Source organism: Pseudopipra pipra, chromosome 8 (assembly GCF_036250125.1).
Source record: "Pseudopipra pipra isolate bDixPip1 chromosome 8, bDixPip1.hap1, whole genome shotgun sequence".
Classification (NCBI taxonomy): Eukaryota; Metazoa; Chordata; class Aves; order Passeriformes; family Pipridae; genus Pseudopipra; species Pseudopipra pipra.
In genome coordinates, this window is record NC_087556.1 from 23,882,330 (window position 1) to 23,896,113 (window position 13,784).

A 13,784-nucleotide genomic window follows, 5' to 3' on the forward strand; every position below is an offset into this window, starting at 1 on the left:
GGAATGATGTCCTGCAACAAGGTTGAGCATGAATGGAAAACAATGTCCCTAGAATAATTCCCTGCAAGATTGTCTCTAAAATGTACTCTTGCACATTTCTTTATACTGAAATCCCCCTTTCCATATACATATCCATATTTCAGACATGAATGTCTCTAGACCCCCCTCAGCCCAGGTGAGACCTCACTCCAAGGTCTTATTCAAGATATTATTCCACATGAGTTTAAGCCCAAGACCCTGTGCAGTTCCTGCCACCCCCAGCAACCCTCCCAGAAGGGCTTCAATTAAAGCACATGCTAAATGCACTGCTGGGTTGAAGCCTGAAAATGTTTACAGGATCAGGGTTTAAAACACAGCATATTACATCTGGAGCCTCCAAAGCCAAGTAGACCTGAGCAAAGTCAAATGGAAACACTAACTCTATTTTCATTAAAAAAAAAAAACAAAAACAACTGCACAGGCTTCAGCAGTAGTTGTGATATGCTGTCTCCTCTTGCAGAACTAATAGACAGGGAACAGCAAGGCTTTAAATGATTTATTCAGTACCCTGGAAATTTTTTATTTTCTTTTTCGTTTCCACATAAATTACACAAGCACTTTATAAAGTGAATACACGTAAAACACCTTGTAAGTGCATAACTTAAAAAACTAAAACAAAACAAAACAAACAAACAAAAGAAACCCAATGCTCAAACCAAACAAACCAATGCCTTTAAAAATGTCACTGAAAATAGGTTTTCTGATTGCTTGTTTGTACTAACTGCTTAAACTGGCAGTGTTGTTTTAGTTTATAAGTAACTGGAAAATATATACTGTATATATATATATACCTATATATTCCTGGCATTTGCTAGAAGTGCTTTGTTTAATTGTGTCTCATTCTTTTGGTACAATTAAAGGAACAACTAAGTTAAACAGCTGAGAGTGAAATCAATATTTTGCTATCAGAAACTGCCTTCTAAAGAAAACAGGTAAAATAAAACACTGGACAACATTTTGGAAATTATATGGAAATAATCCATGGAAAGAAACTGCATTACCCCCGCAAAATGCCACCCAGGTCTTCTCATTATTAAAATACACACTGATGGGCACAGAGTCCGTGGCAGCCAGCGACAATTTGGGCTCTTCATACAATTGAGATATCACATTTACCATCCTCAGGAGTCTGTCAGATCCTTCTCTTGTTCCCCCCTTGCAAGAAAAAATTAATGAAAAAGGGGAGGAGAGACAGCGAGGTGAGATCTGAAGGGTTCCCATCTGGCACAAGCAGAAATTGCTGCTGTTTCCTCCATTTGTTGCATCCCCGAACGTCTCCACTGTAGACAACCCGAGAAGGCTCAGAGCAGAGCAGTGCTTCCCAGGGAGTCCTCCTTTTGTTTTAAGCCATCAGTCCAATGTGTGTATATATATGTGTGTGTATATATATATATATATATATATATACTTTTTTATATATATATACACACACACATACACACACATATGAACATATAAGGGTGACCCCAGGCTTTGTACTGCCGCCAGAAATATCCAAAGGAAGTTTTCCTCTCCCCTAGCTGGGTGAACGCCGGCGGCGGCTGTGCCTGTCAGGGCTGGGCTTTTGTCTGGCAGCACGTCAGCAAGTTCAGGGTCGACACTGGAGACTTTCAAGAGAACAAAAAGGCTGGGGGGAGGTGAGATAGTACTGCTGCTCCAGTAACCCCACGACTGGGAAGAGATTTTGTGGTGGCTTCCCTTCCTTTCAGTCCTTGTGGTGGGTTTCCCCAGCTGGACAAGTGGGTTGCACATGTGGTTGGACGACAGGGGGGTGCCAGCCTTCCCTGGGGAGAAACAGAGTGACTACATGTCCCATCAAGGATGCCATGTGTCCCCGTGGAGACAGCCCTGCTAGCAGAAGGTGTACGTGCCACTGGTGGTCGCCAGGCTTATTCACAAGCGGAGGCAACAGTGGTGACACTGGTGATCTTGGTGGAGTCATCAGACCAAGGCTGGAGGTTCTGGAGGGCGAAGAGAGAGGAGTTGTGGACACAGATAGGGTCTGCTTGGATGGGCTGGTTGATGGTTTTTTGGAAGGCCTCCTGCTGCAACTGCATGAGGATGCGATTTGCTTGCTGCCGCTCAGCCTCCCGCTCCTCCGCTGTCTGCCTCCTAGGAGAGAGGGAGTGTTAGAGGGGCCGGGGGAGAAAAGAAGGGGTATTTTCCAAGAGAATAACTTGTGCTGGGTGCTCAGGACTCGGGGGTGGGGGTAAGGAAAAGAAGATCCCTAGCCATGGCGTGATCCCACATCCCCTGCACAAACTGCGAGTAAATCCCATAATCTGGGGACTGGGTCTGTCTATCTTACTGGCCTCAATAAAAATTGCTCTGATGAAAGAGAGCTGGGAGCTCTCTCTGGATTATTCTCTGTCCACGGCGAAAAAAAACAAGCAGAGACAAAACATGGAAAGGGTCACACAACGGCATTGCAAAAGGTGCAATCCCCTGCAAACATGCTCTGGGACCAACAGCAAGAGCCAAGCATACAGCGTCCCAGTGAGGAGCATGGAGCAGGATGAGGTGGAACAGTGACTGGCAGTGCCACACAGCTGGGAGATGGGCAGCATCACCTTGGGCATCTCCTTCCAGCACCCAGGTCTGCCACCTCATCTGGTGAGCTGTAGTGACCAGCTATTGAAAGTCTGGATGAAGGCAAAAACACACCCAGGGCAGGCACGACAAAAATCAGCAAGACGTCAGTTAAACACTAGAAACACATTTTTTAGCAGTGAGAAAAATCAAAGCACAGAATATACTACATGGACAGGGTGAAGGACAATATTTTTAAGAACAATTTGGACATGTGTCTGTCTGGAATGACACCAGCAGAGTTGATCCTGCTGAGGAAGGGGGGTTAGGGGGCCAGCAGGGGTTCTTTCCAGTGTTGATAGGGTCCTGGCTCTGGGCTACCTGGGAGGCGAAAACAGGATAGGTAGAAATGGCCTGAATGCACTTATAGCCACAACAAAAATCCCACTCTCACTTGTTTGGATGGCAGATCAGTCTGCAGTCTGCAGCCTGCAACTACCTTTGAACATCACCTGGCACCTCCATTGATGCTGCTGGGAAAACCTGGGAGCAACTCACAGTGCTGGTCTCAGGATGATTCCCAAATCATGCCCTCCCCCGCTCACACCCTCAGGCCCAGCTGACACTCTCCCAGCAGCTTCAGTGGACTTGTGACACAGGAAATGGCAGTTTTTAATTTAGCAACTCAGGAGGGATGTGAGATGTCTCATTCTCTTTGGCTGCGAGAATTGGAAGTGGCAGCTCTGATCTCCACAGTGACATCTTAGAGCACAGGGCAGGGGGCCCCTGGCTCCCAGTGGGGAAGCAGGCCAGGGCTAGATGCCAGCGATGGGCCTCTGGGCACCCAAGCCTCCAGGTGTGTGGCCAGTGCTCCCGCCTGGGAGCAGGTAGTTTGGGGCTCAGTCTCTATTTTAATCACTGTGTCAACATCTCATGTGAGACATCCCGGGGAGAGGGGGCTCAAAGCAGCACCAGCCATCCCCCTGCAACCCCACAGCAGTTCTATCTCTGCCTCAATGAATATTTAATGAATCCCTGCACAATGAAGAGATTCTCAGGGAGGAGGGAGGGAGCCCCATATCCAGGGTGGTCAGGAGAACTGCGGCTGTAAGCACCTGGCTCCCAAGCATCTCCCTGCTGCAAGCAGCTGGCCTAGTCATGCATTCATTTCAGGCTGGGATTTGCAGGTTCAAATCTGCCTGGAAGTAACTGTGTATAAAACAAGAGCCCAAATCTGAGGAGGGGATCACACAGCCACCTTGCTCCAGCAGAGACATCCAGGCAAGAGGCAAAGGCAAAACTCTTCTCCCTCAGTCTGCAGTTAAGCAGTTAAATCCATCAGAAGGTTTAAACCAACTCTCTCAGTTACTTCCTGCTGTTGAGTTCAAGCTGAGTCGGTAGTGGCTCCTTTCAGCACCCAGTGCTCCAGGCACTGCTCAGAGCCCACTACCCAGCACAGGGGCCTGGGGCAGTGAGCTGGGTGTGCTATCACCCAGGGGCACCCACATCTCCATCGCAGCACCCAACACGCACAGATGCATACAAACAAAGTTTACGTGCCTGTGTCTCTCTGGCTCAGGCCGGTGGGGACTCTCCCATGTCCAGCACTGTAGCTGAGGTCTGGCTACAGCCTTCCCCTTAGGCAGAACCGGGATTTTGTTTTTCTTTACCCAGTTATTTTTCGTAAAACGTGAACAGGTTTATATCCTCTGCGCCTCTGCCAAAGGAGGTTGAATTTAGCCAACAGACGCAAAGAGTATTGACAGATGGATTTGCCTCACTTCCTTAGGAAACCTGGTTAGAAGACATAGCTGACCCTGTTTTGAAGGCCACGGCAGGGCTATTCCTCCTCCAGTGTTCTGCTCCTGGCCAACAGAGATCACTCCAGTCAGAGACTTCCTAACACCTGGGAAACTACTCTTCCATGGCCTCTCTAGGGAAGGACTCACTGGGGTTGGGGATTCACATACACGCTTGGTTTCAAATTCCCTGTCCCCCGTTTCTTACCCAACCCCAGAATCCTCACTGTCCTATTAAGTCTCGGGGAGATGTCAAGAAAGCCCTTTTCCCCCATTTTGAAGAAGCTGCTGCCTGTCTGCACTCCAGCACCCAGTGTGCAGTACCCAGCAACACCCCCCTTCTCTGTTCGAGCTCGCCCTTGCCCAGCACCCTGCCGTGGGCTGCCTGCACCCAGGGCAGGGTATGTTCTCAGGGCTGGAGTGCCTCCCCCGGGGACATCCCGGGAAGGTGCAGCTTGGGAGGGGCAGGGTTACAGCGACTGAGCCCGGGAGGGTCCGCGTGAGCCCAGCCTCCTCTTCCTCTCCGGCTTTACCGGCGCACCCGGCAGCAGAACAAAAAGAAAGCGTTTGGGCAAGGAGGCGCCACGAAGGATGAAATTTTCATCCCCCGGGGATAAAAATCTCCACTCTACACAGAGCCTGGTACTCCAGCAGCCCCGGGCTGGGGACTCCCACATGCCGCTGCCAGGGAAAGAGGCACGAACACCCTGCACCCACTGGTGAAAACTGGTGAAACTGACTGCACCCACTGCACGGCACACTGCAAACACCTCCACGCACGTGTGTGTGCGCACACACATTCACGCACGCTGCATACGTGCACACCTCGCTCGCAGGTCCGGTGTGCTCGTACCCGCACATTGCACACGCACGGCCTGCCCTGCAGCGCACTCACACCCCCGTGCACGTTCACACACACACACACACACACACTGTACGCGGGCACACCTGGGCGCACGTGGTCCTCACGCAAAAGCATTCACACTCACTGTGCAGCTACGCACACGTGCCCTGCTCGCACACCCACCCACTGGTGCGCACACACAGACTACACGTACACACCACCCGCACATTCGTAGCCACAGATGCTGCACACACTCGGCTGTGCATGCACATGCACGTGTACACGCACTTTCACATCCACACACACACAGGGCTTGCAAGCCCATGTGAGGCCACCACTGCCCCTCCAGAGCTGGTGGCAGCCAGGCCTGCTCACCCCGGGCTGCCCCAGCACCCCAGTCCACCAAGACCCCCAGTCCCTCACCTCCACTTGGTGCGCCGGTTCTGGAACCAGGTCTTCACTTGGGCATCTGTCATCTTGAGGGCCTTGGCAAGGGCAGCGCGCTCGGCCGAGGCCAGGTATTTCTGCCGATGGAAGCGCTTCTCCAGCTCGCAAATCTGCAGGCGGGTGAAGGAGGTGCGCGGCTTCTTCTTCTTGGGGGGCGTGCGGTTCTGGTAGGGGTGACCTATACGGCGTGTTACAGTGAAGGGTGAGAGGGCCACTGGGGGGGACACGGGAGGAGGGGGGATGAGAGGCAAAGAAGCAAGCAGCGACACATCAGCAGAGGGGCTCCGGCTCCCGGGTGCTGGGCTGGGGACACCCACCCCCCGCTGCGAAGCCGCCGCTTCCCCGCCGACAAACACGCACGGGCTGCAAAAATTCGGCGGCGGCCCCGGCGCCTTCCCTGGGTGCTGCGGGCACCCGCCGGGCACCGCTCGGCTCCGGCGGCGAGGAATGCGGCCGCTTGTCCAGCGAAGCGCCTGGCGGAGAGCGGGGGGTCAGCAGCGACAGGCGGTCCTGGCGCCGGGACGGGGCTCCGCGCTCCGTGCCAACCGGGCTGGGGCTAATTTCGTTTGGGTGCGGCGGTAACCCGCCGGCCCCGGCGCCTCGTACGTGGAAAGTAACGTCCCGGGAGTTCCTATTCGTTGTTTTGTTTGCTTTTTTGTTGTTGTTGTTTTAAATAAATGTATACGGTTTGTTTTTTTTTTCCCCTAACCCTATGAAAAATAATTAGTGAAAAGTTGCGTTGTGTCTCAGCCAGGAAAAGGCTGCGTGAAATCCAGCCCGGTGCCTGCCAGGGGAACGGCCCGTTCGTCCGCCCGCGGCCGCGCCGGAACCCAGCGCCATCGGGTCGAAATTAAACGGGAACTTCCAAAAATCGGGCCTCGGTTTCCGCCCTCGAGAAGAGGGGCCGATTGGGGCGCTGATTTTTCCCCGTTGCAATTTCGTTGCTTTTTTTTTTTTTTTGTTGGCGTCTTTATTTATTTTCGTTGTTCGAGTGTTTTGCTTTGTTAGCGCCGAAAGACAAGCCCAACTACACCTGGAAAAGGCGGCCAGTCCGGGAAGCGGCTCTAGCCCGAACCCAGCTCTGCTCGGGACTGCAGAGAGTCCTTTTTGATAGGGGAAAAGGCTGAGCCGAAACCCGCAGCCGGGGAAAACCAGACGGGTTACGGTACGCACCGAGTCGGCCTTCCCGGGCGGGCGAGGGCCGGGGCCGCCGGCCGCAATGTGCCTCCCAAATAACCCCTGATTTTAAAGGAAAGTTTCTCCGGCTTTTAGCTCGATGGCAGGGAGCCGGCAGCCGTGGCCGGGACTCACGGGAGATGGTGTGCCGAGTCTGCTATCCCTTTTCCTTTGCCCGCCTTTCCCGAGCCGCATCACGAAAAAAAACCCAACAAAAAAAAACCCCAAAACAAAACACAAAAAACTCAACTTAAAAATAATTTAAAAAACCACACCAAACTTAACTAATAGAAAAATACACAAGCCAAAAAACCAACCAAACAAATAAAACAAACGCCCAACCACACACAGAAACAATCAAACCAACCAAAAAATCAAGGCAAACAAACAAAAAGAAACACAACGCATTTAGTGGGGACTGAATGCGCCTGATTTCCCACACCGTCTTGCTTCTGGCCTCCTCCGGGACCGACTTCCCAGGACCATCCAGGCCGCTTTCTCCACCCGGCCAGAGAGATCCCCGGGCGGATCCTGCGTGCCCCGGTGAGCACCGGCTGCCGCGCCGAGGCCGGGCGGCGGGGAACGGAGCGGAACGGTGGGTGCAGGGAGGGAAGGGGGTGTCCCGGTGGCCCGACTCACCTGTGAACCTGTCTTTTGTGTACCGCCTGTTGCTCTCCATCCAGGGAAAGGTGAGACCCGTGAGACTGTTCATGCCGTTCACCGCCGGCACGGCGGCGGAGAGAGGCTGGTGGACGCCGCCGGCCACGGGGCGATGGGCCGGGACGCGGATCACCCCCCCGGCCGAGCTCAAGGTGTTGCCGTTCATGCTCACCGCCATGTTCACGTTGTAGGAGCCGGGCAGGCCGCCCATGCTGCAGGAGGTGCCGCTGTAGGCGCCGGCCGCGCCGCCGCTCGCCCCGTAGCCACCCGTGACCGTGTTATAGGCGCTGCCCACGATGCAGCCCAGCCCGTAGTCCGCCGAGTCCTGCAGCCGCGGGTGCGACACCATGCAGCTGCCCGGCTCCGACGTGTTGAGAATCTGGTCGATGCCGAAGCTGATGGGCTCGGCTTGGCCTTGGTGCAGGTGGTGAGCGCCGAGGTGCTCCATGCCGCCGCCCGGGAGCCGGACCTCCGCCCCGGGCACGGCAGCACAGCCCCGCAGCGCCCCGAAACCGGCAACGGGGCCGCGCACAGCCGGCTACGAGCTCAGTCCCATAGCACGACGGTCGCACACCTCAGGAAACCCCAGCAGAGCCACGCACGGCCGGGACACGGCAGCCACACGCTCAGCACGAAGACCCACCAGCAGAGCCATGCGCAACCCAGGCACAAGAGCGAAACAACCCCGCAGCCCAGGACACGGCAGCCGTGCCCAGCGAGGCACAGGACCCACACACTGGAGACACAACCACGCCACACACACCCACTACCCAACAGCTTCCAGGAGCGGAGACACGATATCCCCACCCACGCACACGGGTCCCGTTTCGATAAGACCCAGCGCCGCCAGGCACTAAGACACAACCACCTCACTTCAGGAGCCACTCACCCAAGGCACACACACACGAGGGTGCCCCGGGGACCCCTCGCCGCGGCGGGCGGTGGGGAGCCGAGAGCCCCGCGGAGCGGAGCAGAGCGCGGCGAAGCGCGAGTGCGATCGTCCACCGCCCCGCTTGCCCATCAATCACCCTACCCAGGGCCTACTGCTGCAGGCCCTCACTCTCCATTGGCTGGATGCTGAAAGCAGCTCAGTGAATGACAGCAGAGAAGAGCACACAAGAAAAGGAGTTTCTTCTTCTCCAGCTTAGCCCCCCCCGCACCCCCAACCCCCGGAAAAAAAAAAATATCACCGTCCGGCCTGGCCTTATAAAGTGAGCACTGGGTGCACGCAGGACACTGTGGGGGTGAATGAGTGGCAAGTACTGGGTGACAGAGTGGGAACGTCTGGTCCCAGAGTTTGTGGCTGTAGGCTGCTGGGAAGAGGGGTCTTGGCAGCTAGGCCCCGCCGGGGAATCAGGCGTGGGCCGTGATCCCCGTGGGCTGCAGCTTATCCCGAGCAAGGGCTGAAGCTGGGGGATCTTATCCTGGTGGGGTCCCAGATCCACTGTGCCCCTTTGTTCCGAAAGGTTGTTCTCAATTTCAAAAGTCAGCACCTCTCAAAAAGGTGCGGAGCAGGAGGGGCTCTCCCATCCCCAGATCCCGGAGCGGAAGCGAGAAGGCGATGGGAGAAGGCGATGGGAGAAGGCGATGGGCTGGTGCACACCTCCCCCCGGAGAACCGGGGCGGGGCTCATTCCCCCGGGACGATGGCCGGCCCCAGCTGTTCCCCACGGGACAGCGTCGCACACCGCGGCGGGGCGAGGGCTGATGGGGCACCCGCTGCTGCCGGGCCCGCCGTCTGCCACCGTCGTTCTTTCCCGTGCCTGCCCGCGGGAGATGAGTGTTTTAGTAAAAAAAAAAAAAAAAAAAACCCAAACAAACAAAACAAAAACTAAAAAAAAAAAGGCAAAACGAAACAACCCCCCCCCCGAAAGTTATTTAAAATGTTTTATACAAAATGAAAATGAAGGTCGGTATCGCAATTTGCTGCAAAACTTGTTGTGGCCCTTGTCCGTCGGTGACTGCTGCGCGCAGCCGGGCAGAGGGCAGAGCCGCCGGCGGGGCAGAGGCACGGCCGCCTCCTTCCTCCCGTCCCCCCGCCGCTGCCGACCGGCGCTGCCCAGCGCAACCCAGCGGCCCCGACCGCGGCGCCGAGGTTTTGCCGCTGGTTTGTGCTCTGCCCGCCCCATCCTCGCCGCTCCTGGCTGGGACGGGCCCTCCAGGCCCCCTCCTCTCCGACTGGGCCAAAGGCTGCCCTTTATGTCTTAAACGTGCCTGTGATTTAATGCCCACCTGAGGCCGTGGAGATCCCATAAGACAGCCGGTTTTGGGTTGTCCCCCATGCAAAACCAATGCGCTGGCATAGAAAGTTGTGCCCTTGCACTCAGGTACACCTCCTCACCCCCCACCAGACATATCCCATCCAAATCCTCACACACACCCCCACTCACATAGTCCACACTCTCAAAGATGCACAAGTTCACACACACCCTCATGAGCCCACAGGCACCCATGCTCACAGTCCCATATATTTGCACTTACACACACCTATATTTGTGCACACTTATTCAGACATCCCCCCATACCCACAGACAGTTACAACCCTCCCTGCACCCACGCAAATTCAGACATGTTCTCGCCCACACCTTCAGAACTGTGTGTTTTCACACACTCACATTCACTCTCACAACACACAATAATACACCCTGGTACCTGTGCATTCAGATGCCCCCAGACACACACACACACTGACACACCAGTGCTTGTGGCTTCCTACCATCCTTACGCCAGCCACAACCCCGCTGTGACACCCCAAAGCCCCATCACTATCACTGCACCACCACCACAGCCCCACATCAGGAAGACTGTGCAGACAGCAGGCAGTAGCAGCAGCAACCCACAGCCACCCTCCTGCTCCATGCCAGGCCGGTGCCCAGCCAGCTTGCCCCCCATCCGTCCCCCCCTGCACTGCCCAGCCCTGCCTGCCCACTGGGGTCGGGTTTCCCCCCCTCCCCATACCTGCCTCAGTTCTTGACTTCTGAACTCTTCAGGGAACTCACTGGCGCCAGCTCCATCAACCAAAGTCCTTGTGGTTAGGAGGAGCTGGGAGAGGAGGGAGGGAGCGAGCAAGGGCTGGGGCCAGCCAGGGCCAGGAGGCTGCCCTCGGGCAGGAGGCCGCCTCATCCCCCAGGGCTGCAGCTGCCTTTGCCTTTCTCCAGTACCTGCCTAGGCTTCTTCTCCAACCCCTTCCCAGAGGGGAGATGTGGGGCAGAGCCTGCTCACCAGCCCTATGTCAGGCTGTCTCCACAGGGAAGCAATAAAGTGTGCCACGCCAGTCCTGCACAGTGCCACAGAGTCCCCTGACAGTGAGCTCTGACATCCAGAGGGATCCAGATCTGCTGCCAAGACTAGAGATCGGGGAGGGGCCCTCTCTCTAGTAAATAACACAGCTCTCCAATGCTACTTGCACATCCCAAAGGCCCCACTTGGCGCTGGGCAAAGCCTTCGGCCTCCCCTGTGCCAGAGATCCCCCAGGCTGAGCAGATGTGGAGGGTCCCAGAGGGACTGGCCCTGAGAAATTACAAGGTTATCACCAGGGAGCCAGGTTGGATAGTGAGGGTCACAGCCTCCAGCTGCTGAGCCCAAGGTAGTTGCTTTTGGGCAATAAAACCTGCCAGGAGACAGATTACAGGCAAGTCAGAACTTCCTCTGCACAGCACCCAGTGAGGACAAAAGAGAAGGGCAGGCAGGGCTGGGTCCTGACTGGGATTCAAAACTTCTGTAAGTCAATCGGAATTATGAATGGGTTTAGAATGATGCACAGTCCCAGGATTTAATCCACACACAAGCCACAGACCTCACCTGCATCCTTGGGAAAGCCACACAGCTCCTGGCATGGGAAGTTTGGGCACTGCATGTCTAAGCTCCAGGACAACACCCAGTTCAGATGTTCCAGTTCAAATTGCTCCTGGCCTCGGTTTCCCCTTGGGCTCTCTGGGCCTGTGGCCTGAGCAGTACTGTAAAGCACAAGGCTCTGGAAATGTCCTGCCTCATTAGGGCAGGACATATATAGCTTTTCACAGAATATTCTGAATTGGAGGGGACCCACGGGGATCATCAATCCCCACTCATAAGTGAATGGCCCATACAGAGAACAAACCCACAACCTTGGCTTTATTTGCAACATGCTTTAACTAACTGAGCTAATCTCAGGGTCAACTCCCTAATTCTGGGGCTAAAGAGGCAGTGCTGCAAGCTCACACACTAAAACACATCAGGGCCAGTCTTGGTGCTTTCAGGTTCGCATCCCAACAGGAGAATTTACGAGGGTCAGCACTCACTGTGAGGTGCACCCAATGATCCTACAAATGGATCTCTCGAGTGGGGGGCAGAGGCATTCCAGCCCAGCTGGCTCTTTCTGGATCCCCAGCCAGTATGCTCCCACCTGCTGAGGGCTGGGTTTGTCTGTCTTTGGTAGGGCTTTGAATGTCAGGCCCTGCAAAAAATAATTCAGATATCATACTCTAGGCAGAGCTTGGGGAGATAGACATTCACAAGTGTTTGCCCAAAAAGCTGTTTAGGGCAGTAGAGTTTCTTTAGACAGAGAAATCCTTTTTCTACAGGAAACACCAACAAGCTGCATAAGACAGACCTCTTTGGACTTGGACGAAAACCTCCAGTGCAGGAGCTGACACGTGCACTAAGTTGCTGCAAAATCAGTACACTGAGGAAGCCCAGTGCTCTTGGTCTCTCCTTCTCCAGAGCATCTCACCTCCTTCAAGTATCCATGGCCACTTACATATTCCAGCCAGACCTGAAACTTTTGTCCCCTTTCACCTGCCCTGAGCTGCTGCTGGAACAAGCTCATTTCCAAAACGGTGGTTCAATCCTGCCCAGCTGAGGGTTGGGGGCCCAGTATATCCATGCTAGGAAATGGTAATTGAGACAGGGGCTCTTCCTGATGCATAAGGCTCCCCTCTCTCTCCCCAGGAAGGCCCAGGGATCTTTTCTCGGGTTCTCTCATTGATCGGGTGCATCTGCCTCCTGCTAGCAGACAGGAGCAGCCCAGCCAGGGCCTGACCTCCACCCTCCACTCCCCTTTTCTTCTGCCTTACTGGCTTGCCACAGTTCCCCTTGGCCCCTGAGCTCCTTTACAGCTCGGGGCTCCCAGGAGCTCGGCATCGCAAGCTGCCTCCCTGCCTCGCAGCTGCTGGCCGGGACACTGCTGCGAAATACAAGCCCTCCTGAGGGGACCCGGGGACAAAAGTGGTGTGCCTGGGACCTTGGCAAGATCCCAGCAAAGCGCATCGGGCTCGCTCCGAAAACTGCACTTCGAGCGGTGCTTTTCGGAACGTGTAAAATCCTCCCACATTGCTGAGAGTGAACGAGTCTGCCGCGGGCAGGTGCGCGGTGAGAAACACCCCCTCAGCAGACGGCTGCACCCCGACTCCTTCCTTCCCTCTCTTCTTAGTTCGTTGAGGTCGTGGCTCCCCCAGCTCGGGTATTACCCACCCTTCCACACGTCCATCGCCTCCCGCAGCTCTCCCGTCCCGGCTCGGCCCCTGTGAAATCAATTACAGCAAAGGCGCCGGTGCCCACGCGAGGCCGTGCGGGCCTGGGCTGCTCACGGAGCTGGCCGGAGAGCTCCGGGGCCAAGACCACCCTGTCGGGCGTCCCTCGACTCTCCCTTGACCGGGGGAGTGGGTCGCGGTCTCCGCTGCCGTCGGGGCTCTGCCTCTCAGCGCTGCCGCCCCACTAATTTATGCCACAAGTGTGGCCGATAGCGAAGCAGGGCGACCCTCGCACCAACCAGCCGGGCTCCCGCGGGGGTGCGAGCTTCCCAACGGGAAATCTCGTTTCCCGCAGTTCCCACCGAGACCGAGCCCGCACGGACAGCGGCGGCTTTTCCCCGGCTCGGGGTCCGCGGGAAAGGTGGCCCGCGCTTCCTGCGCGTTAAAAGCAATTAACACAATTTGGGAATTTTTAATTGCTCTATAAAGCACGCTGTAAATAATTACTCCCAGCTCTGTTGATCCCTCGAATACGCACTGACAGTTGTAATTTATGGCTTTGGAAACGTGGCCCCGTGCATTCAGCATAACTCCTTATTACAGTAATGACTTAGCGCCGCTGCACTTAATGAGTATAAAGTGCCCGGCGCAGCGGGAGCCGCAGCATCGCACGAACTTCGCCCGCAACAATATTTCTCCCCTTTATGGTTACAAACGACCGAGGGGCTATGAGTTAATACGGCGGGGAAGGAGCGGCGGGGCCGGGGAGCAGGGCCGGCTCCGCGCTCTGTCAACGACATCTCCCGGGGCAGTAGTTATCTACTAAAAATAAGTATTTAGA

At 55.5% G+C, this 13,784-nt stretch overlaps 1 protein-coding gene across 1 annotated transcript; it reads right to left on the reverse strand.

The window, feature by feature from the left end:
• Positions 1 to 1,803: 1,803 nt before the first annotated feature.
• TLX1 (T cell leukemia homeobox 1) lies at positions 1,804 to 7,942 on the reverse strand. The gene is made up of 3 exons (XM_064663853.1): positions 7,474 to 7,942; positions 5,635 to 5,836; positions 1,804 to 2,151 (listed from the first exon to the last, which is right to left on the reverse strand). Exons 1-3 carry the CDS (start codon positions 7,940 to 7,942, stop codon positions 1,929 to 1,931), a joined length of 894 nt encoding a protein of 297 aa, XP_064519923.1. The 3' UTR covers positions 1,804 to 1,928.
• Positions 7,943 to 13,784: the final 5,842 nt, after the last annotated feature.

Excerpts from the sequence above, each read along its gene's own strand:
- TLX1 (XM_064663853.1), bottom strand. The coding sequence starts at position 7,942 with ATGGAGCACCTCGGCGCTCACCACCTGCACCAAGGCCAAGCCGAGCCC. Across the intron at positions 5,837-7,473 it reads CACAAAAGACAGGTTCACAG|GTCACCCCTACCAGAACCGC; the intron begins GTGAGTCGGGCC and ends CACGCCGTATAG. Across the intron at positions 2,152-5,634 it reads AACCGGCGCACCAAGTGGAG|GAGGCAGACAGCGGAGGAGC; the intron begins GTGAGGGACTGG and ends CCTCTCTCCTAG.